Source organism: Mus pahari, chromosome 17 (assembly GCF_900095145.1).
Source record: "Mus pahari chromosome 17, PAHARI_EIJ_v1.1, whole genome shotgun sequence".
Classification (NCBI taxonomy): domain Eukaryota; kingdom Metazoa; phylum Chordata; class Mammalia; order Rodentia; family Muridae; genus Mus; species Mus pahari.
Genome location: NC_034606.1, coordinates 67,069,185 through 67,092,299, shown reverse-complemented (window position 1 = coordinate 67,092,299; position 23,115 = coordinate 67,069,185). Strand labels below are relative to the sequence as shown.

General features: G+C 41.8%; 1 protein-coding gene across 7 annotated transcripts in view; it reads left to right on the top strand.

Annotated features, from left to right (window-relative positions):
• Positions 1-23,115, top strand: part of Atf7 (activating transcription factor 7) — a 95,548-nt gene that overhangs the window by 61,739 nt on the left and 10,694 nt on the right. For 6 of the 7 annotated variants that reach the window (XM_021216598.2, XM_029547815.1, XM_021216599.2 and 3 more), the window contains 8 exons: positions 1,299-1,395; positions 6,560-6,678; positions 11,705-11,842; positions 14,833-14,990; positions 16,437-16,536; positions 17,028-17,141; positions 17,731-17,883; positions 20,730-20,927. In XM_021216598.2, the coding sequence (XP_021072257.1) occupies positions 1,299-1,395; positions 6,560-6,678; positions 11,705-11,842; positions 14,833-14,990; positions 16,437-16,536; positions 17,028-17,141; positions 17,731-17,883; positions 20,730-20,927 (1,077 nt within the window). The remainder of the gene's footprint in view (positions 1-1,298; positions 1,396-6,559; positions 6,679-11,704; positions 11,843-14,832; positions 14,991-16,436; positions 16,537-17,027; positions 17,142-17,730; positions 17,884-20,729; positions 20,928-23,115) is intronic. The other variant, XM_029547818.1, reaches the window with a different exon arrangement.

The following is a 23,115-nucleotide window of genomic DNA, read 5'->3' as shown; positions in this document are numbered from 1 at the left end:
CTCACTCTGTAGACCAGGCTGGCCTCAAACTCAGAAATCCACCTGCCTCTGCCTCCCGAGTGCTGGGATTAAAGGCGTGCGCCACCACGCCCAGCGTGTATTTGTTTTGTAAAGGCCCACGGAAAAAGGGCTACAGGCATGGTGTTTGGTGTTAAGTTATGTATTGAATGAAGAAAGTAAAAACAAGAGACTAAGTAGTCGCTATTTTTAGAAACAAGACATCTAGAACCATTTCAGAGACTTTCTGTTGAGGGGCTGTGGAAGCCTGCAGCATCGAAACCGTTTCTGTGACAGGGATGTTCTAATGAAAGAACAGGGCCATTGGCCTCAAAGAGACTTTGAATTATTTGTTCATCTGTTCCTTTCTTCTCCTCCTTTTAAAGAGTAACAGCAGCATAAAGTATGTCCAGGAACCTGCCTTAGTCATAAACTGAGCTAGACTTTGCCCCACCTTGTCATTTTTCTTTCACTCCACCCCTCCACCCTTTGAGCAGAAATGTGTATGATCTCCCCTTCTCTCATACTGCCCACAGGCTCCTCTCTACCTTTTTTTTTTTTTCTTTTTTGCTTGCATTTTTATTTTGTCATTATACAGCCGGCAGCGTTGTACTGGCCCCTTTACGGCTGCAGGAGCCCAGGCAGACTGCCTGATGAAGGGAGACAGCATTTGGCTAGTAGGGCTGGTGTATGCCATTATTGCTGGCCATTGGGCTTCTGTCATCTACAGTTCCGTCCTGGCTCATTAAAACTGTGAGCCAAATAGCTGCAAAGGCGCCTGCTGCAGCATCCGGGGGGGCCAGGAAGTTAAATGGCTCTCCTAATCCTGCATAATTTATCTCCCTGTTAGTCCTCTCATAAAATTCTCTAATTTAGTCCCACCACAGAGGGCTTCGTTCTGAAATTTCCTGATTTTGTGATGACCACTGAGTGCCCAGCCTTTCCCTTCTCTCTTTATTGTTAGTATTAGAAACTATCTCACCCTTGTTAACTACAAGTTTACCGTAATGCTTTTCCATGCCTAGACCCCACCTCAGCAGCAGGCTGTCCTCCTGGTTGTACCTGATGATATAAAGCAGTTGGTGACGTGATCTTCCCTCCTCTCTTACCCGCTTCAGTGCCATTATTCTTCATCTCTTCTATCATTTCCATGGTTTTTCCTCTCTCTTCTTTTCCAGTCCCTCTTTCCAGGGGCCAGTGTCATTGTAATGTGTTTTTGTTTAGTCGGCCATTTTAAAGAGCCCTGAATGGAGAAGGACTGCCTGCCTTTTTTTCACATCTCCATTTCTGTTTCATTTCAGAGATTTACAAATGAGGACCACCTGGCAGTTCATAAACATAAGCATGAGATGACACTGAAATTTGGCCCAGCCCGAACGGACTCAGTCATCATTGCAGGTATTTGCTGCCCCCAGAGTCGCATGCTTTGCTACCACCAAACAGTTAAGATTACTTCCAGGGCCCAGATGTCCTGGGAGAGCTGCACTACCCTTCTCCCATCAAGACCTCTTTGTGATCTGTATTTAATCAAAAAATAGCACTAACAGCTCCCTCGGTCCTACTGCACCTCCATTCATTTTTTAATAGTACGCTTGTGTTTTGTGGTTTGTGAGGATGGTGTTTTGAGATTTTTGTCTTCACTTTGGTCAGTCTATTCTCTCCTCACTTTCTATTTATTAAGATTCTGGAAGAGCTACAGACAAAAGACACCATTGACTTTTCTCCTTATCCACAGTGGAGAAGGTGAACAAAAGATGGCAAAAAAAAAAAAAAAAAAAAAAAAAAACCTGCTTTAACCTGGCTGCTTCTCTTCCCCTAGGTGTCAGCTTTCCTCTAGCAGTCAGATTATCAGTTCAGAAATGAATTTCCCTTGAGAACCTAGACACCACTGTGGGCACATTTCCAAAACACAAATAAGACATTTAGTCACTGGGACTTTCCTGAACCAGTTTGTGTGACCTGGAAGCTCTTACCAGTTGCAGATATTGTCTGCACTGTACTCAAGGGAGCATTCTTAGCACTTGTTTCCAAGCCCTGCAGTAGGAGTTCTTTTATGCAGTTTGCAGCTAGATAGATGTGCAAAGCATGGTGAGCTTTTTCTTTTGATGCAATAAGAGCTTCTAATTTAACCTATGCCAAGCAGATTAGCTTAATATTTAACCAGTAGTGATGGTTATTGCATAAATTAATAAACTAGTCAATTTATAATTTTTTAAAGATTATTTATTTATTATATGTAAGTACACTGTAGCTGTCTTCAGACACACCAGAAGAGGGCGTCAGATCTCATTTCGGATGGTTGAGAGCCACCGTGATTGCTGGGAATTGAACTCAGGACCTTTGGAAGAACAGTCAGTGCTCTTACCCGCTGAGCCATCTCGCCAGCCTGTCAATTTATAATTTTAATTAGTTACTACTTGCAAACATGTTACCTTAGGGGCTGGAGAGATGGCTCAGTGGTTAAGAGCACTGACTGTTCTTCCGAAGGTCCTGAGTTCAATTCCCGGCAACCACATGGTGGCTCACAACCATCTGTAACAAGATCTGGCGCCCTCATCTGGAGTGTCTGAAGACAGCTACAGTGTACTTACGTATAATAAATAAATAAATAAATATTATAAAAATAAAAATAAATTTTAAAAAATGTTACCTTAGACATGGAAAAGGAGACAGAACCCCCTCTCCTTGTTAATACATAAGATGAAAAAGACTTGTCCTTTTACGTCTCCTACTCCTTATTAATTTAGTATGTATCGAATATCTACTGACTTACTGTGTGAGCTAGCTACCCTTTTTTGGAGCTTACAGATTTGTGATTTGTAATCCCTGGAAAAGGATATGAACAGGGACAATATCGATGATTTTTTTTTTTTTTTTAAAGACAGGGTCTCACTGTATAACTCTGGCTGGTCTGGAACTCAATATGTAGACTAGCCAGCCTGAAACTCACAAAGATCTACCTGCCTCTGCCTTCTGAGTGCTGGCACTAAAGACTTGCACCACCACACCCTGCTATATTTATTTTATATTATGAAAGAGGAGCGAGCATGGGAGTGTGGGTGCCTATGGAGGCCAGAGAGGGAGTCAGAATCCTGGAACAGGAGTTACAGTTGATTATATGTTGCCTGCTGCGGCTGCAGGGAACCAATGAGCTGCCTGCTTGATCTTCTTGAAGAGCATTATGGACTCTTAACTACTGAGTCATCCAGCCATCTATCTACCTCTTTTTGAGACAGGATCTCACTGTAGCCCAAGCTCACCTTGAACTGAAATTGTCTTTCATTTACGTCCTGGAAGCTGGGATTAGAAGTGAGAGCCACTGTGTTTGACAGAGAAAATGTTCTTTATATTTCATTCAGTTTTTGAGTGCTGAAACCAATACCTTAGATTTTAACTCTCCTGTATAGAATAAGCTGGTGAGTCTATCTCCTATTAAGACACAGACTAGGTATGCTATATGTATTCCAACCCCTATTGAGCATCTTTAGTTGGCTGTAATTCAGATCTTCATTTCAGTGACTGAACATGTCTCCTCCTCTCTGTTATTCACTGGTACCAATATTCTCAGTCTTGTTGTTTCACTTTTTCATCCAGTTCTTTCTGTTCTAGTCCTTCCATGCATCAGTCAGCATCTATCACTTAACAAATACTTGAGAAAAATCAACTAATAAATAGAAAACATATGGGCAGTGCATGGTGGTGCCTGTTTATAATCTTATCACTTGGAAAATAGAGGCAAGAAAAGCTCGAGTTCAAGACCATCTGCAGCTACATAGCAAGTGGTCAGTTGGCCCTGTTACTTTAGGGTCTTCAGTAAAGCAGCACATTACAGTGGGCAGTATATGAAAGGTCCACAATTCCCTTCAAGAAAATGCCTCTAATGACTTAAACCTTCCCAGCTGTTACATACCACCAAAGACTTGGGACCCAGCATTTAACTCATGGGTATTTTTGAGCAGCATGCAAACCACAGCATTTCTCTTCTTCTTTCCACCATTCCCACTATGCTTGTCCTCCTCCAGTGTTGCCTCACTGGCCTCCCTAATGGTCTCATGCTACACCATCTTGTGTGCTTTTAAAAAGCTAGTCGTGCCAGGCAATGGCAGTGGTGGCGCACACCTTTAGTCCCAGCACTTGGGAGGCAGAGGCAGGCGGATTTCTGAGTTCGAGGCCAGCCTGGTCTATAGAGTGAATTCCAGGACAGCCAGGACTACACAGAGAAACCCTGTCTCAAAAAAAACAAAACAAAACAACAAAAAAAAGCTAGTCATTACACTCTGTTCTTATGGTCACAATCTCTCGCTATGCTTTCTCTCTAAGGTTAACCTAGCTTTTCAGACTTTCCATAATAGAGCCTCATAGAACTTACCCAATTTTATGTGAAAGTTATATGCATAAAACGCCAGTCTTTTCATCTAAACATTGTTTTCTCCTAATCCATGTGTGATAAACTTTCTCTGTGCTTTTACCAATGTTGTTTCTCTTGGCTCTTTTTTTTTTTTTTTTTTCTTCGAGACAGGGTTTCTCTGTATAGCCCTGGCTGTCCTGGAACTCACTCTGTAGACCAGGCCTGCCTCTGCCTCCCAAGTGCTGGGATTAAAGGTGTGTGCCATCACTGCCCAGCTTTTCTTAGCTCTTAAAGCTTCTCTTCTCTCTACAGTCCAACACTATTTCCCAAGGCCTGGCTCAAGCCCTGCTTGAAGGCTTTCCTAACAACCCTAGTAATTAATGTGTATTTATTTTATGTTTATAATAATTTTATTCTGCATCTCAAATAGCACTTAATTTTTGCACATTGTGATGCTATCTACATATATTAGTTTTACTTCTTTAACTAAAAAGCATTCTCTTATTTGTCTCATATCATGTCTCATATTTGCCTATACCTTTATGTCTTCTCCAAATGTGCATCTAAGTTTATAGATGTAACACCAAAGCATACAGAATTATTCAGTAAACATTTAGGAATCATTAGAGCCAATTAGGCTTGTTAATATATTTTCAGATTGTGTGTTCAGGAACCAGAAGCAGTTGAAAGTTAGAGGCCACCTTGAAAATGAGAAATCAGGTTTAATATAGGGAAGATTTTAAAATTAAACCAAGAAATGCACATGGGCAGCAGGGTGTAGGAGAAGTGTATATGACTCAAACCAGAAGTCCCAAGCTCTTCTCCTGACCTCAGTACTGTCAGCCGCCCGCCCTATTCTTCCGCTTGAGTTGTAATTTGTGTGTTTCCTTTACTGAGGATGGTACCGCGCTCCTCACTCTAAAGAGGAGTGTGGCTTTATCTTCAGCCAACCACAGTGTCCAGAGAACCTTTTAAAACTATTTTAGTAAATAGTGGTAACTTTTCTAAAGAGTTTAATTCAGAAGAGGTTTTGTTTAAGTTTAAAAAAAAAAATGTTTTCCATGGAAAATCCCACTGGACTATTTCCAGTTAATCATGCTTAAAGGAACAATTTCAACCCTAGGTCTTTCCTTAAAAATACAATTGAATCATTATTCTGTGTCTGTCACTCAGTCTAGTTGTTTGGGATAGATGAATCCTTGAGATGATAAGCATATCAAAGAAACCAACAAATCAGAATTAGGCCCAAGGAACAAGGTTCATCTTTAGAAAAGAAGCAGGGAGAGGGAGAGGCTATGATCTGAAGTTCAAGTCCCTTCAAAAGCTCCCTTAGTTTATGAAGAGGTCTCCCCTCCTTAAGAACAAAGAAGACACATTGCTGTAAGCCCAACCCTTGAGAGGGAATGGCAAGAAGATTGTAAATTCCAGGATCACCTGGACTTTTCTCCAAAAAAAGGAAAGAAAAGGCAGAGGCAGTGTGTTAAGAAAAAAATTTGCACAGCCCCTGTGGAGATATTTTGACTACCAAATCTAAACCAAATAGCCTGGTTTCCAGATTTTGCTCTGGGCCCGTGTCTCTGTGAAATAAGCGCTATTGTTTGTAGTTTCCTTTTCTAACTCATGATACTACTGTCTTGTCCCCTCCTCTCTAGTTTTCTCTAGAATGGCCTCAGAAAGGAACAGACCTTTTTAGCTCAGTGGCACACAGCCACCATTCCATATTAGGTAGCTTTAGTGAGCAAACTCAGCAATCCGATCCTCAGTTTGTGCTCTGTCAGATTTTAACACCCATCTGTTTCTGCTACTCACTATAGACCTAGCATGGTGTATGACTAGAAGGGAAGCATTGCTTAACTTCAATTTTCAAATCTAGAGGTTTCATGGATCTTTACTTTCATGAATGTTTTTTTTTTTTATTGGGGCTGTATTTTCATTGGGGTGAAAAATGTAAATCCAGCACTGAGAGACAGTGGGTATCTGGCTAGTCACACAAACATTGTCCTGTCTTCCCCCTGCTGGCCTTGAGACAGTACAACACAGACACCCTGTGGGAGCTAAGAACCACAATCCATCCACTAAAACGCAAAAAAAGCCCTTTGCCCTAACACAAATTCACTATCTCCAAATAGAATAAAAATATGATCCCTGTGCACTCTCAAATTTTAATCTTATATTAAAACTAAATATATTTTCCTTTTCTTTTTATGTCTACAGATCAAACGCCTACTCCAACTAGATTCCTGAAGAACTGTGAGGAAGTGGGGCTCTTCAATGAACTAGCAAGTTCCTTTGAACATGAATTTAAGAAAGCTTCTGATGATGATGAGAAAAAGGCAAGTATTACTGAAGAGACTTAGGGTGTACTCATTGTGCCTCGGACTAGTTCCAGCCATATCAGTAATCCTAGTCACTGGTCCAGGTTTTTTAGGGGCAAGAGTGAAACAGGTCTCACCATTTACCTGCAATAGCCTTGTGTCACTGTGTAGCCCAGGCTACATACTGGAGTGGATGTAGCACTCAAGCCCATGGTGATCCCCTTGCTTCATTACACTGAGGACTAGGATGACAAGCATGTGCCACCTCTTACCTGCCATTAGGTAGAGTTCTAGCTGATGGACCTGTTCCTACCCTCCAGTGAGTCATTAGTTAATATATTTTAATTAATTTATCTGTGGGTGAGGTATATTGTGGTATATGTATGTGTCTGTGTACTCGTGTATGGAGACCAAGATCTACACTGAATGTCTTCCTTGTCTCTGTCCACCTTATATTTTGAGGCAGGGTCCCTCAACAAATCTAGAGCTCATTCATTCAGTTAGGCTTGCTGGCTAATGAGCTCTGGGGATCTGAGACTCTCTGATTTCACCAGACTACTGGAAACATAGATGCTCTGCTTTTATATGGGTGCTGGGGTCTACATTCAGATTATCAGTACTTTTCTGGCAGTTCCCTTAATAATAATCTATTTGTTTCCCTTGTGAATATGTTGATGTTATTAAAAGAATATGACTTGGGGGCTAGAGAGATGGCTCAGTGGTTAAAAGTGGTTATTGCTCTTCAGTTCCCAATACCCATGCTGGCAGCTTGCAACCACTCCAGGAGTTTTGACACACACTTCTGGCCTCCTCTAGCACCAATATACACATGTTGTATATGTAAATAATAATAAAAAATTTGAAGAATATGAGTTGGGACATTGAGGCAGAGGGTGACAGTGAATTCAAGGTCAAACTGAGCTAAATAGTAAAGTCAGGTGAGTTGAGCTAGAGAGTGAGACACTGACTCAAACAACCAAACAAAAGTATGAATTGCTCAGATTTTTATTAGGTAACAATTTTTTTTTCAAATTTTCTTTGGGGGTGCTCAGTGGTAGGGTGTTAACAAATGAAGGACTTGAGCCCACCACCACCCCCAATTAAAAAGCAAAGAAACAAGTTCCACTGTTTGTTTGTGTGTTTGTTTGAGACAGGGTTTCTCTGTACAGCCCTGGCTGTCCTGGAACTCACTCTGCAGATCAGGCTGTCCTGGAACTCAGAAATCCGCCTGCCTCTGCCTCCCAAGTGCTGGGATTAAAGGCATGCACCACCACTGCCCTACTAGTTCCACTGTTTATAAATTGATGGATGGCTTGGACAAAATTTTTATTTATTTACTATCTACCTATCTACCTATCTATCTATCTATCTATCTATCTATCTATCTATCTATCTATCTATCTATTTATTTATTTAGAAAGGGTCTCATTGCTATGTAGCCCTGCCTGGCCTCAAACTCATAGACATCTACCTGCCTCTGCTTCCTAAGTGCTGGGATTCTAGACACCTTTGGGTTATTTTTATTCAGTTATCCAGCTGTACTGGCTAGTTCTGTGTCAACTTGACACAGCTGGAGTTATCACAGAGAAAGGAGCTTCAGTTGGGGAAATGCCTCCACGAGATCCAGCTGTAAGGCATTTTCTTAATTAGTGATCAAGGGGGCAGGTCCCCTTGTTGGTGGTGCCATCTCTGGGATGGTAGTCTTGGTTATATAAGAGAGCAGGCTGAGAAAGCCAGGGGAAGCAAGCCAGTAAAGAACATCCCTCCATGGCCTCTGCATCAGCTCCTTCTTCCTGACCTGCTTGAGTTCCAGTCCTGACTTCCTTTAGTGATAAACAGCAATTTGGAAATGTAAGCTGAATAAACCCTTTCCTCCCCAACTTGCTTCTTGGTCATGATGTTTGTGCAGGAATAGAAACCCTGACTAAGACACCAGCCAACAGATGTGTTGAATTTCCTCTCTTTTTTGTTTCAATGTGTGTGATTTTGCATTCGAGTAGCATCCTAGTGCTGCTTGATAATACCTAGGGCAGTGGTTCCCAACCTTCTTAATTATGTGACCCTTTAATACAGTTGTTTGTGTTGTGGGGACCCTCAACCATAAATTTATTTTTGTTGCTACTTCATAACTATAATTTTGCTACTGTTATGAATCATACTGTAAATACCTGATGTGCAGAATATCTGATATGCTACTCCTGTGAAAGGGTTATTTCAACCTCCCTATCTGTATTTGCCACACCTAAGAGGCTAAGGCAGGATGATTACCATGTGTTTGTGACTCAGTCTCAAATAAAATAAGGTTATTCTTACTACCTTACAAAGGAGATCTACCTGCATGATGAAAGATGTCACTATAGGAACATTTCAAGGAATTGAGAAAGTTTTTGCTTAGAATAAAGATTTAGTATGAGTAAAAGTACACTCTTGAAATACATCAAGGGATTTTTATGTAAAGGGGGGATTACATGCCAGGCATCGTACACAGTTATAATCCTAGAACTCAGTAAGCTGAGGCAGAAATGTCTTAAGTTTGGCTATGTGGTACGACTCTGTTTCAGGCAGCCTGGCTTGAATGCATGCCTTTAATCCCAGCACTCAGGAAGCAGACAGACTGATTTCTTTGATTTTAAGGCCAGCCTAGACTACAGAGTAAGTTCCAGGACAATCAAGGCTACACAGTGAAATCCTTTCTAGAGAATGGTGAGGGCGGGTGATCAACCCTGTATTTTGATTTTTTTTTTTTTGTCTTGTTTTCAGGGAGGGGAATTTAGAGCTGGCTTAGTTGGTAAAGTGCTCACTTGTCACACACGTCCCTGCAAACTGGGCATGGCAATACATGCCTGCAATCCTACCATGCAGGAGTAGAGGCAAGAGGATCAGAACTTCAAAGTCATCCTTGGCTATATACCAATTCAAGGATATCCTGGGCTACATGAGACTGTCTTAAAACAAATATGTTAAGTTTAGAGAGCTGGAGAGATGACTGAGTGGTTAAGAGCACTTGCTGCACTCTCAGAGATTTCAGGTTCATTTCCCAGAGCTCACAACCATCTGTAACTCCACTTCCATGGGATCCAGAGCCTCTTCTAACTTCCTCAGGTTCCTGTACCCACTTGGTACGTATACACATACTCAGACACGTACACATGTGAAGAAAAAAAGAAAAAGAAGAAAACATTAATTTTATTCTTTGTGGCCCAAAGACAGAAGCAAAATAACTGTAGAAGATAACAGTGTTCAGATGCATGAACAGACTTAGTGAAGACACTGCAGTAAGGACTGTATGCAGTAAGGGCTGAAATATTGAGGTTCTTTCTCATCCTAAGATACTGTGACACAAGTTTTAACTTTTGTATGTGCTAGATTCCCAGAGAATCTCGACATTTGAAAGACTAGATGTTAGTTTTGAAAAAACAAAATCAAAAGAAAGTGATCCCATGGGAGTTTCCTGCCTTCCGAAGCTTTATCTTTCCTGTCTTTTAGCTCACTTGACACTTTTGGGGCCAGTTCATAGTTGGTCAGGCCTTTCTCTACTTAGTGAGGATCCTTTGGTGTTTCTGTCTGTCTGTCCAGTTGTGGTCTTTTCCTACCATTGCACAGATGTAGTGGTCTACTTGTCTCCAGGGGTATTTAATGAACCTGAAGCTTTCCTGAGCCACAGCTTTTGTAGGCAAGACCCTTGGGAATTCTAAAGGGAACTTGTTTTTTTTTCATAGACACCTTTCTTCCCATCAACATATTGTCTTCAGAGATCTCAGAATTTAGAGCTAAATTGGCTCTGACATATTAACAGTGTAGAAAACATGAGACAGAAATTAAGATCCTTTGGTGTTTCTTACCCTTGTGAAAGGAAACAGGATCATTGCTACCTTTAGTACAGTACACTGAATTGATTTGTTGCTCAGGCTTCCAGAGGGTAAGGTAGCAAGTGATGGTGCACATCTGTCATCCTAGCACTTGTGACATGGGGGCAAAAAGATCATGAGTTCAAGGCCAGCCTAAGGAACATAGTTGAGACCATGTCTGGGGTTGGGGAGAGAGCAAAGAAGCGGTAGGAACAAACTCGACTTTCACCAAGAGCCTAGGAAATAGGAAGAAAAGAACAAAGGATCCATTTTGACATAAAACTGAGCTGCGAGGCCAACCCTCTTGTCATGGTGTGGTGTCGGGGTTGCTGTCTCAGATGGTTTACTATTCCCTGCAAAGTCATTTACAGCTCCAGTTAGGTCAAGTACCTCTGCCAGGAAAGTTCTTTACTTCTAGTTTCTCCAGTACTGTCTCTAAGACCAAGTTCTAATGTCTTTTACTGATGGTATGTATGATCATTCTTTTTTTATCCCCAAATCTTGTGCCTGGAGTTTCTAGCCTCCCGCTCTAAACAGACTGTGATCACATCTAGCATGGCAGGTTCCCCAGAAAGGATCTTTTCTGTTTTGTTTGCAGTACTTTAATCCTTAGTGTTGTTCTTCTGTTGCTTTTTTTTTTTTTTTTTTTTTTTTTGGTTTTTCGAGACAGGGTTTCTCTGGCTGTCCTGGAACTCACTCTAGACCAGGCTGGCCTTGAACTCAGAAATCCGCCTGCCTCTGCTTCTCAAGTTCTGGGATTAAAGGCGTGTGCCACCACCCGGCCTGTTGCTTTTGATAACTGGGTAATTGAGCATTTTGGTTGGCAGAGGAAGTGTTCATAGCTCTGCAGTGAACAGCAAAGCTTGTTGGGAATTGACAGGTACTTGATTCAGGAGTCCTTTTACTTTGCTTGAAAAAAATTATATAATATAATATTTGCATAGATTTAAATAACATTAATTTTTGTGTTTTTAGGCATTATAAGTACTTACTTTTAGCTGATATTATTTTCATTTTCTAGTTAGTGAATAGAAGCTCCAAGAAGATACAGTGACTTGAGCAGAGTATATAAAGCATGAGTCACATTTCTTTGGCATTTGCAGTGCTTTGACCAAGGAGTGAACTTGGTGAAGCACGTGCCCTCATCTAAGCACTAACATGATGAACCTAAACTGTTTTCTCTTTTTTCCTAACAGGGTGCTGCTGGGCCTCTTGACATGTCTCTGCCTTCTACACCAGACATCAAAATCAAGGAAGAAGAGCCAGTGGAGGTAGACTCATCGCCCCCTGACAGCCCTGCTTCTCACCCCTGTTCCCCGCCACTAAAGGAGAAGGTAAAGTTCTCTCCCAAGAGTCACCCCAAATGTTAATTCTGATCATAAATGGTATGAGGATTGATTAGATTCAAAAGAATGGCTGTTTGTTTCTTGTCCGCTCTGCATTTCTTTTCTCTCCTTCCTTCCTTCATTTCTTTTTTTTTTAAAGATTTATTTATTTATTATATGTAAGTACACTGTAGCTGTCTTCAGACACTCCAGAAGAGGGAGTCAGATCTCGTTATAGATGGTTGTGAGCCACCATGTGGTTGCTGGGATTTGAACTCAAGACCTTTGGAAGAGAAGTCGGGTGTTCTTACCAGCTGAGCCATCTCACCAGCCCCCCCTTCCTTCATTTCTTGACAGCATCTCATCTGTGCAGCCCAGGCTGGACTTGAACTCAGCCTCCTGCCCTAGTCTCCAAATTACTGGGATTGTGGGTATATATGCCTAGTTTTAAAGGAATCTTAAATATTTAAACATTATATAATAATTACACATATTCAGCCATCCATCAATCTCACTTCCAATTCTAAATAGAAGAAAGATCCGTTTGTATTTGTACCAACAGAAATAAGTAAGAATTTTCATAGAAATTTTATTCATTAAAAAAAAAAAAAAGTAGCCGGGCGTGGTGGCACACGCCTTTAATCCCAGTACTCGGGAGACAGAGGCAGGTGGATTTCTGAGTTCGAGGCCAGCCTGGTCTACAAAGTGAGTTCAAGGACAGCCAAGGCTACACAGAGAAACCCTGTCTTGAAAAAAAAAAGTGTCTGGGAGCTGGAGAGATAGGTTAGTGGGTAAAAGTTCTTGCCAGATAAGCATGCAAACCCAAACTCAAATCCAGAAAACTCAGGCAAACATACTACCCAGGCACAGTGCTCCTACTATTAGATAGCAGGTACAGATAGGTAGAAAAATACCCTTGCATGCTACATATTTGGTGTTCACAGTGGCAAAACAAGCGCCCCTTTCTCAAAATAAGGTGGAAGAGAAAGACCAAACCCAGTGGTTGTCCTCTGACCTCCACATATGTGCTGTGGTGTGTACATGACTTAACTCGCATATAAACATATACATATCACGTATATACTAAGATTAAAAGAGAGAATGAAAACCTTACAAGTATCAGTCAACCAAAAACCTTGAATTTATTAATAAGTTGTAAGAGACTGGTGGTGTTAGCTCAGGGTAGCATTTGCCTAGTATTCACAGTGCCCTGGATTCTATCCCAGCAGCAACACGTTTCTCAAGTGGAGTATGATACATGTGCATTGACTGGGCTGAGGGGGAAGCTCAGTAGCAGAAGATCTGTGTCTGAATTAGAGTTCTGTTGTTGTGAAGAATCACCGTGACCACAGCAAGTCTTACCTTTTTTTTTCCAACAACCCCCAAACCAGGGTCTTTTTGTAGCCCATTCTGGCTTTTTTTTTTTTTTTTTTTTTTTTAATGATCTATCTATCTATCTATCTATCTAATGTATGTCAGTACACTGTTGCTGTCCTCAGACACACCAGAAGAGGGCATCGTATTCCCATTACTGATGGTTGTGAGCCACCATGTGGTTGCTGGGAATTGAACTCAGGATCTCTGGAAGAGCAGTCAGTGCTCTTAACCGCTGAGCCATCTCTCTAGCCCCACAGCAACTTTTTTTTTTTTTTTTTTTTTTCAAGACAAGGTTTCTCTGTATAGCCCTGGCTGTCCTGGAACTCACTTTGTAGACCAGGCTGACCTCGAACTCAGAAATAGCCTACCTCTGCCTCCTGAGTGCTGGGATTAAAGGCGTGTGTGCCACCATGCCTGACAAAATACTTTTTTTTTTTTTTGGACCACAGCAACTCTTATAAAAGAAAACATTTAATTGGGAGTTCTACATCTTGATCCACAGGCAGCAGAAGGGGACTGTCTTCCTTAGGCAGCCAGGAGGAGACTCTGTTCCACACTGGGCAGAGCTTAGCCCTCAAAGCTCACCTACACAGTGACAATTCCTCCAACAAGGCCACATGTACACTAATAACGCCCTTCCTCCTAATTGTGCCACTCCCTATGGCCAAGCATTGAAACACATGAATCGGGGCTGGTGAGATGGCTCAGTGGGTAAGAGCACCTGACTGCTCTTCCGAAGGCCCAGAGTTCAAGTCCCAGCAACCACATGGTGGCTCATAACCATCTGTAACAAGATCTGACTCCCTCTTCTGGAGTGTCTGAAGACAGCTACAGTGTACTTACATATAATAAATAAATAAACATTTTTTTTTAAAAAAAAAAGAAACACATGAATCGATGGTTCCAAACCTATTCAAACCACGTCAACCTAACTGTCCTGTGTAAGACTGTGGGCTCAACCCTGAGTACCACAACAAGAGAAAGGAAAAGAGAGAGGGAGAGGATAGAACATTGTCTTGCTTGGTTTCAAATTTGACTTGTTAAGTTCTCAAAGCTACCTTCTACATAATCATTAGCCATCTCCCTCTCTCCTTCCCTCCCCCCTCCCCTTTCTGTATTTAGTTAAGTTCTGGAGAATGTCTAGAGATGTTTTCAAGACCTGTGTGGCCACCAATCACCTGAGATCTAACTAGTTAACAGTGAGAAGCATGAGTTTTATTTCAATCTGATAGCTGTTTAAGCTTCTGTCAGCCTAGTTTAATGAAGTCTATTGGAAACACTGGATTGTCCCACCACAGTATACCTTCCTTTTTCACAGTTGAAGGTCATAGGACACTTCATCAAGCGTAGAAAAGCCATAGAATTCACACGATACTATAGTATTATATGGTATAGTGTAGCTCCAAAGATTTCAAATGATTTTCCAGTTGTCATCTCATTCGTATAGCCATCATCTCTGAAATGTTCTTAAATCATCATTCCTGCTGAATGGGTGAGATATGGGTGCATGATTGTGATGGAATTGGGTCACAATTATTTGTAATGCTCTTTCAATAAAATCACTGTATTTCCCTATACACAGTTCTTAAAACATTCTGTGGTTTACTGTCTCCTCTCCCTAGGAGGTTACCACAAAACCGGTTGTGATCTCTACCCCTACACCCACCATTGTACGTCCTGGCTCCCTGCCTCTCCACTTAGGGTATGATCCACTTCATCCAACTCTTCCTTCCCCAACCTCTGTCATCACACAGGCTCCACCATCCAACAGGCAAATAGGGTAAGTACAGAGAGTAGAGGAAACAGTGAAACCACAATTTTCCTTTGTTTTATTTTAAGGTTTATTTTTATTATCTTTTAAAGTTATGTCTAGGTGCGACTTCCTGTGAGTGTGTGCACATAAGTACAGTACCATCAGGGGCCAGAGACACTGTCAGATGCCTAGGAGCTGGGCTTGTGAGCTGCCCAATGTGTGGGCACCATAAACTGAACTGACCTTGTACAGTATAAGGAGAGCCATCTGTTCAGGCCTTCTGAATCTTTTTCTACAGTTTGAAATTATTTGATAAAAAATGATAAAAATGGAAACTTTTGATGTTGTTCTCAAATTTGTTGTTTTGAGACATGATCTTTCTAAGGCTCCAAGGTTGGCCTCAAGGTCTCATCATCCTGCTTTTTTGTTTGTTTGTTTGTTTTTCGAGACAGGGTTTCTCTGTCTAGCCCTGGCTGTCCTGGAACTCACTCTGTACACCAGACTGGCCTTGAACTCAGAAATCTGCCTGCCTCTGCCTCCCAAGTGCTGGGACTAAAGGCGTGTGCCACCACTGCCCAACCATCATCCTGCTTCTGCTTCCTGAGTTCTGGGATTGATAATGAAGCTGGCTCCAGGAATTTATTCTTACATACCTAAGAAAATGAGTTGTTGAAATTATTTCCTAAAATAAAACATTTTATTTGTGGTAGAGATGTTTAATCATCCCAAATTCCTAATAAAGTTAGCTCACAGCCATTGAATTCAATTAATTTGAAAGGTATAAAGGTATTTCTAGACTGTGGGGCTTGGTGTATAGCTCAGTAGAGCACTTTCCTGGCAGGTCCAAGGCTCTATTAATCCCTAGCACTAGAAAAACACCAAGGCTTTGCAGGCTAAGGCAAGTAGACTAGGGCTTACCTGATGTGTCTAAAGCATTTTTGTTTAATCCCTAGAAAACAGATTGTCATTTCTCACCATCTGTTTTTCCATGTTCAAGAGAATGTCTGGGAGGCAGAGGCAGGCGGATTTCTGAGTTCGAGGCCAGCCTGGTCTACAAAGTGAGCTCCAGGACAGCTGGGGCTATACAGAGAAACCCTGTCTCAAAAAAAACAAAAAAACAAGAAAAAAAAAAGAGAGAGAGAGAGAGAGAATGTCAAGGTTTTATAGTGCTAGTCTATACCGTCCCCAATGAGAAGACTGTAAAAAACATTCTCAGATTGTACGAGGAAGACCAATAGGCAAAGGGTCAAGGCTGTGAGGCTGTGATATTTAGGGGCTGGAGAGATGGCTCAGTGGTTAAGAACACACAGGTCCTGAGTTCAATTCCCACAACCACACGGTGGCTCACAACCATTTGTAATGGGATATGATGCCCTCTGCTAGTGTGTCTGAAGACAGTATTTTTGTATATACTCATATATAAAATAAATAAATCCTTAAAAAATATATTGTGATATTTCATTTCTCCTGCAGATCTCCTACTGGCTCCCTCCCTCTCGTCATGCATCTTGCTAATGGACAGACCATGCCTATGTTGCCAGGGCCTCCAGTACAGATGCCTTCTGTTATTTCGGTGAGCTTTGTAGTTGGGCAGCCACTGATTCCTCCCTTCCACCTGAGTGATCATAGCCACAGGACCCCAGGGATACGTGGGCCTGGACTGTATTAGCTGTGTGTGGCAGTGTGCCCAAGCTCTTCACTAACCTCTGCCAGTACAACACTGTGAAGCACTAGACAAAGATTCATCTGGACAGTTGGCTTCTAGTCAAGGAGGTGATCTTGCCAACCTGCTGACTGGTTGACTTCACTCACCCCACCACTTCTCCTGCACTGCTTACCCCTTTCCTGAAGATACACTCTCAGTCTTTCCCACAGAAAAGGACTGCAGAATGCGGTTCCTTACTCTGTGGTACTCCTTAGGAAAGATAATTTCCCAGGATGTCCCTGCATGTCTTGTGAGCAGATTACATAGAACAGGCCCTGACATACCAATCTCAAAAACACTTGATTTGGGGAAAACCAATACTACTGTGTCTCATGGTTTTGGTCCTTCTCTTGATTTAGCTGGCCAGACCTGTGTCCATGGTGCCCAACATTCCTGGTATACCTGGCCCACCAGTTAACAATAGTGGCTCCATTTCTCCCTCCGGCCACCCTATGCCGTCAGAAGCCAAAATGGTGAGTATATCCTAGCCTGGAGTACTTCTAAATGTTGGCCTTCTAAAAGAAGTAATAACAGTCTAGATTTATCAAGTTAACCAAGCAAAGGAACCTTCTGAGGTTCACATAGCTAAAGATATTCTGCTGTGGGGTTGGAAAAGACCCTGATTTCTAAGTCTCCTGTCCCCACCCTTACAGCCTGGCACAGGCCATGGCACAGGAAGAAGCAGCACAGATTGTTTGGAATAGAACACTTGCTATTTCAGTTCCAGGACAACAGATGGAGGGGGTGAGTGGGCAGGGGAGCTGGCCAAGTGGTGAATAGCTGCGTAACTAGCATCTGGCCAGGTTCCAGGAGAGAGCTTTCATGTGGGACCTATTGCTTCCACAAGCCCCAGTCCCCAGCTGTGCCCAGGGTAATAGAGAACAAGATAGGCATTTCAGGGATCCAGGTGGGCACTTTTCTCTCCCTGTCATTTTCTTTTAGTTCCTCTGTTAAGAAAAAATTGGAGCAAGAATTTTAACTATAAGATCAGTAATACAAGTTCATCCTTCCTATCCTTGACAGAACCTCACTCTTGCCTTCTTAAATAATCTTTCCACATAGAGACTAAAAGCCACGCTGACCCATCAAGTTTCTTCAATCAATGGAGGTTGTGGAATGGTGGTGGGTACTGCAAGCACCATGGTGACTGCCCGTCCAGAGCAGAACCAGATCCTCATCCAGCACCCGGATGCCCCATCCCCTGCCCAGCCACAGGTCAGTTGTGCCCTTGGATGAGCACTGCAGGTGTGCTGCCCCTACTCTTTATGTTATATCTGTTTTTCAAGAATCATGAGATGAGAAAAGAATAAATTTAGCTTTCGGAGTAACCAGCTATTTGGTAGATTGACTACAGCAAAACAAACTATTCATTGTCTACCTACCTTCATGTTAGGCATAAATGCAAACAGCTTGAATTATGCAGCCCTGTTGCAGAAGAGGCCTCTGTATCTCCTGCTTATCTGTTAAGTTGTAACAAAAAAGTTATCAGTCACTTGATTAGATTTTATGACATAAGACTCATTATAAGAATATATTAGGGGCTAGAAAGATGACTTAGCAGTTCAGATCTGCTCGGGCTAGAGAGATGACTTAGCAGTTCAGATCTGCTCGGGCTAGAGAGATGACTTACCAGTTCAGATCTGTTCTTCAGATTTGAATTGAACTTCAGAGGTCCTGAGTTCAATTCATAGCAACCACATGGTGGCTCATAACCATCAATAATGTAATCTGATGCTCTCTTCTGGTACTCATACATAAAATAAATAAATAAATCTTAGGAAAAAAAAGAATATATTGATACTGGGACTGGAGAGATGGCTTAGCAGTTAAGAGCACTGGCTGTTCTTCCAAAGGACCTGGGTTCAGTTCCCAGCATGGCAGCTCACTATTGTCTATACTGTAGTCCCATGGGATCCCATAACTTATTTGTTTGTTTGTTTGTTTGTTTCTCATGTGGTTGCTGGGATTTGAACTCATGACCGCCCCCATAACTTCTTCTGATGTGCAATGTACATGTAGTCAAAACACCCATATACATACATAAATAAATCTTTTTTAAAAAGAATATATTAATATAATATATTGTTATAGTAAAATAGATGGTTCATTAAAAACTAAGAAACACATACACAAAAAGAACTTTCATTACCAATCCACTAGTCCCTTTTCATCACAGAGAAATTAAAATTAAAAAAAAAAAAATTAAGCCAGAGGAGGACCCAGTTAGTTGCCTAATCTCTTCTCAATAAGGTCTCCATTTTAATACAATTCTTTAGGAACTGAATATCTCCAGTTCTCGTAATTGTCTCTACTGGACAGGTGACAGCAACCTGAGATTGGTTTCCAGAATTGCATTCATTGCCTCATCTCTGTTTTACTGATGTCACCACCTGCTTCATCAGCTACCACCACATGTCCAGACATTTCATGGCCATATGCTACCATAAACCTTGGCCAACAACATGAGCTTTCATTTGTGTGTCTTCTTAGAAGCTAGGGCTTCCCACCATTCTGAACCACTCGTTCCCCAGAGCCAGCAGTTCTGGACACAGTAAAGCTCTGCCTGAGCTGGGTGGTTTTCCTCTTGCAGAAAGGCTATAGCGCCGCTGTCAATCACTACTGAGTTCTTGCTTTCTTTTTTTCATAGCTTTTCTCATTTGTTTTTAGTTTGGAATATTTTAAGGGAGAGATCTCAAACTCATGACCCTCCTGCCTCAGCCTCTTCACAGCTGAGGTTAAGGGCATGTGCCACACTCAGCTGCATTTCTTGAAGAAAGGCTCTTCATACTAGGATCCAAGCAGGGTAAATCTTTAGTTCGTTATATGAGTTAGAAATTCCCTAGTTTTTTTTTTCTTTCAAGAGATTATACTAGTCTAAATAATAAATAAAATTATGTCTTAATCACTGATACTACTGGAGTACAAAGTTCAGTATTGCCTAAAGTAGATTTCCTTTTGTTGGTTTTTGAGACAGGGGTCTCACTATGTAGCTCTAATTGTCCTAAAACTCACTATGTAGACCAGGCAGGCCTTAAACTCACATAGATCTGCCTGCCTCTGCATCTTAAGTGCTGGTATTAAAGGTAAGCACCAGCCGGCCGGTGGTGGTGATGGTGGTGGTGGTGGTGGTGCACGCCTTTAATCCCAGCACTTGGGAGACAGATTGCCTGTGAATCCCAGCACTCTGGATGCCTAAGCAGAAGGACCAAAATTCAGGGTCTGCCTGGGATATATAACAAAATTGTTCAAAGTCAAAAAAAAAAAAAAAAAAAATAGAATAAAGACAAGTTAGACATAAATAAAAAAAAAAAAAAAAAAAAAAAAGGGAAAAAAGTATTGTCTTAGGATTTTACTGATGTGAACAGACACCATGACCAAGCCTTATAAAGTACAATATTTAATTGGGCTGGCCTACAGGTTCAGAGGTTCAGTCCAACATCATCAAGGTGGAAGCAGGGCAGCATCTTGGCAAGCATGATGCAGGCAGAGCTGAGAGTTCTACATCTTCATCTGAAGGCTGCTAGTAGGAGACTGGCTTCCAGGCAGCTAGGATGAGGTTTTTTGTTTTTTTTTTTAAAGATTTATTTATTTATTATATGTAAGTACAATGTAGCTGTCTTCAGACACTCCAGAAGAGGGAGTCAGATCTTGTTGCGGATGGTTGTGAGCCACCATGTGGTTGCTGGGATTTGAACTCTGCACCTTTGGAAGAGCAGTCGGATGCTCTTACCCGCTGAGCCATTTCACCAGCCCTAGGATGAGGTTTTTTTGTTTGTTTGTTTGTTTGTTTGTTTGAAACATGGTTTCTCTGTATAGCCCCTGCTGTCCTGGAACTCACTCTGTAGACCAGGCTGTCCTCGAACTCAGATATCCACCTGCCTCTGCCTCCCAAGTGCTGGAATTAAATGTGTGTGCCACCATCGCCTAGCTAGGATGAGGGTCTTAAAGCCCACACCCACAGTGACACACCTACTCCAACAGGGCCACACCTTCTAAAAGTGCCTCACCCAGGGAAGAGCATATACAAACCATCACAAGTATTCTTCCTTCCTGTGCAACAGGTCTCTCCAGCTCAGCCCACCCCTAGCACTGGGGGACGGCGACGGCGTACAGTGGATGAAGATCCAGATGAGCGGCGGCAGCGGTTTTTAGAGCGAAACAGAGCTGCAGCCTCTCGATGCCGGCAAAAGCGGAAGCTGTGGGTGTCCTCCCTGGAAAAGAAGGCAGAAGAACTTACTTCTCAGAACATTCAGCTGAGTGTGAGTGGTACTGGGTGCCTGTTGTGATTGTGGAGTCTGGTGAGTGAGGCTGAACCTGAACAGTGCAGCCGCAGAGCAGAGGACAGGCATTCTTTACTTAGGTTAGACCCAGAAGTATGACCAGAAGTGTAAAGAGTCCCATAATAGTCAGAATTGAAACCTTTCCCTTAGCGATTGAGGAGACTATCTCCTTCCAGATTTGCCACTAGCACAAGACCCATTTGGAATTTGAGGTTATAACTCAGAATGCTCACCAGTTGGAAATCTGGAGAAAAGGCAAGAAGAATATACCCATCTGGATGAAGGAAATCAGGTTAAGCACCCCGGGGTATGCTCTCTCAAATCATCAACAGAACATGACTGAATTAGAGAACACCTAATGAAAAATGTGTTTACTCAGGCTGGAGAGATAGCTCCGTGGTTAAGGGTACCAAGGGCTGGAGAGATGGCTCAGCCGTTAAAGGCTAGGCTCACAACCAAAAATATAAGAGTACCAAATGTTCTTCCAGAGTGCCTGGGTTTCACTTCCCAGCACCCACATGGCAACTCACAGCTGTCTGTAACTCCAAAATCTGACACCTTCACACAGACATACATGCAGGCAAAACACCAGTGAACATAAATAAAAAAATTATATTAAAAAAATGTGTTTACTTCAGCTATTGTAGGTGTCTTAGTTAGAGTTTCTGTTGCTGTAAAGAGAAGAGACACCATGACCACACCAACACTTTTTTTTTCCTTTTGGTTTTTTGAAACAGGGTTTCATTGTGTAGCCCTGGCTGTCCTGGAATTTATTCTGTAGACAAGGTTGGCCTCAAATTTACAGAGATCTGCCTACCTCTGCCCTCCTGAGTGCTGGGATTAAGACTATAGCAACTTTTATAAAGAAAAACATTTAACTGGGGCTGGCTTACAGTTCAGAGGTTTAGTCCATTGTCATCAAGGTGGAGAGTAAGGCAGCACATAGGCAGACATGGTGCTGGAGAAGGAACTGAGAGTTCTACATCTGGATAGGCAGGCAGCAGAAGAAGATATTGAGCCACTGGACCTGGCTTGAGCTTCTGAAAGCTCAAAGCCCACTCTCACAGACACACTTCCTCCAAGAAAGCCTTAGCTACTCCAACAAGGCCACACCTCCTAAGAGCACCACTCCCTGAGCCTATGGAGGCCATTTTCATTCAAAGCACCACAGTAGGTTAATGAAAGAAAAAAGGAGAAAAAAAACACATAAGCACAAACAGACAGTTACAACCCATACATTCTCTTGAATGTTATTTTCTCTTCTTCTGGTTTGTTTTAAAAGTATGTTTTATGGGTCAGTAGGTAAAGTCACCTGCCATCAAGCCTGACAACCTGAGTTCTACTCTTGGTATCCACATGGTAGAAGGAGAGAAGTTGTCCCTTGACCTTTACACATGCACAGTCTGGCATGCATGTGCCCACCCACATACATATACACATAATATATAATATGTCAATATGTAAAGTATATTTTAAAAGGGGTCAGCACTGATGGCTCAGTGGCAAAATGCTTACCACCAAGTCTGATGACCTGAATTTAATTTTTCAAATCCCACAACTTGTCCTTTGATTTACACACACACACACACACACACAGACTGTGATATGCACATATGAACACACACAAAATAAATTTTTTTTTATTTATTCTTTACAATTTCATACCTGTATATAGTGTATCTTGTTTACATCCCTGGCAATTTCACTTTTCTAATTATTAAAACATTTCATTACGGGGCTGGTGAGATGGCTCAGCGGTTAAGAGCGCCAACTGCTCTTCCAAAGGTCCTGAGTTCAAATCCCAGCAACCACATGGTGGCTCACAACCATCCGTAACGAAATCTGACTTCCTCTTCTGGAGTGTCTGAAGACAGCTACAGTGTACTTACATATAATAAATAAATAATTTTTTAAAAAAACATTTCATTACAAAGATACTAGATGAATAAATTTCTTTTTTTTTAAAGTTTATGTTTCCCTCATAGTCTTCTTTTTTTTTTTTTAAGATTTATTTAGTATTATACATAAATACACTGTAGCTGATTTCAGATGAACCATAAGTGGGCATCAAATCTCATTATGGGTGGTTGTGAGCCACCATGTGGTTGCTGGGATTTGAACTCAGGACTTTTGGAAGAGCAGTCAGTGCTCTTACCCAAGGAGCCAT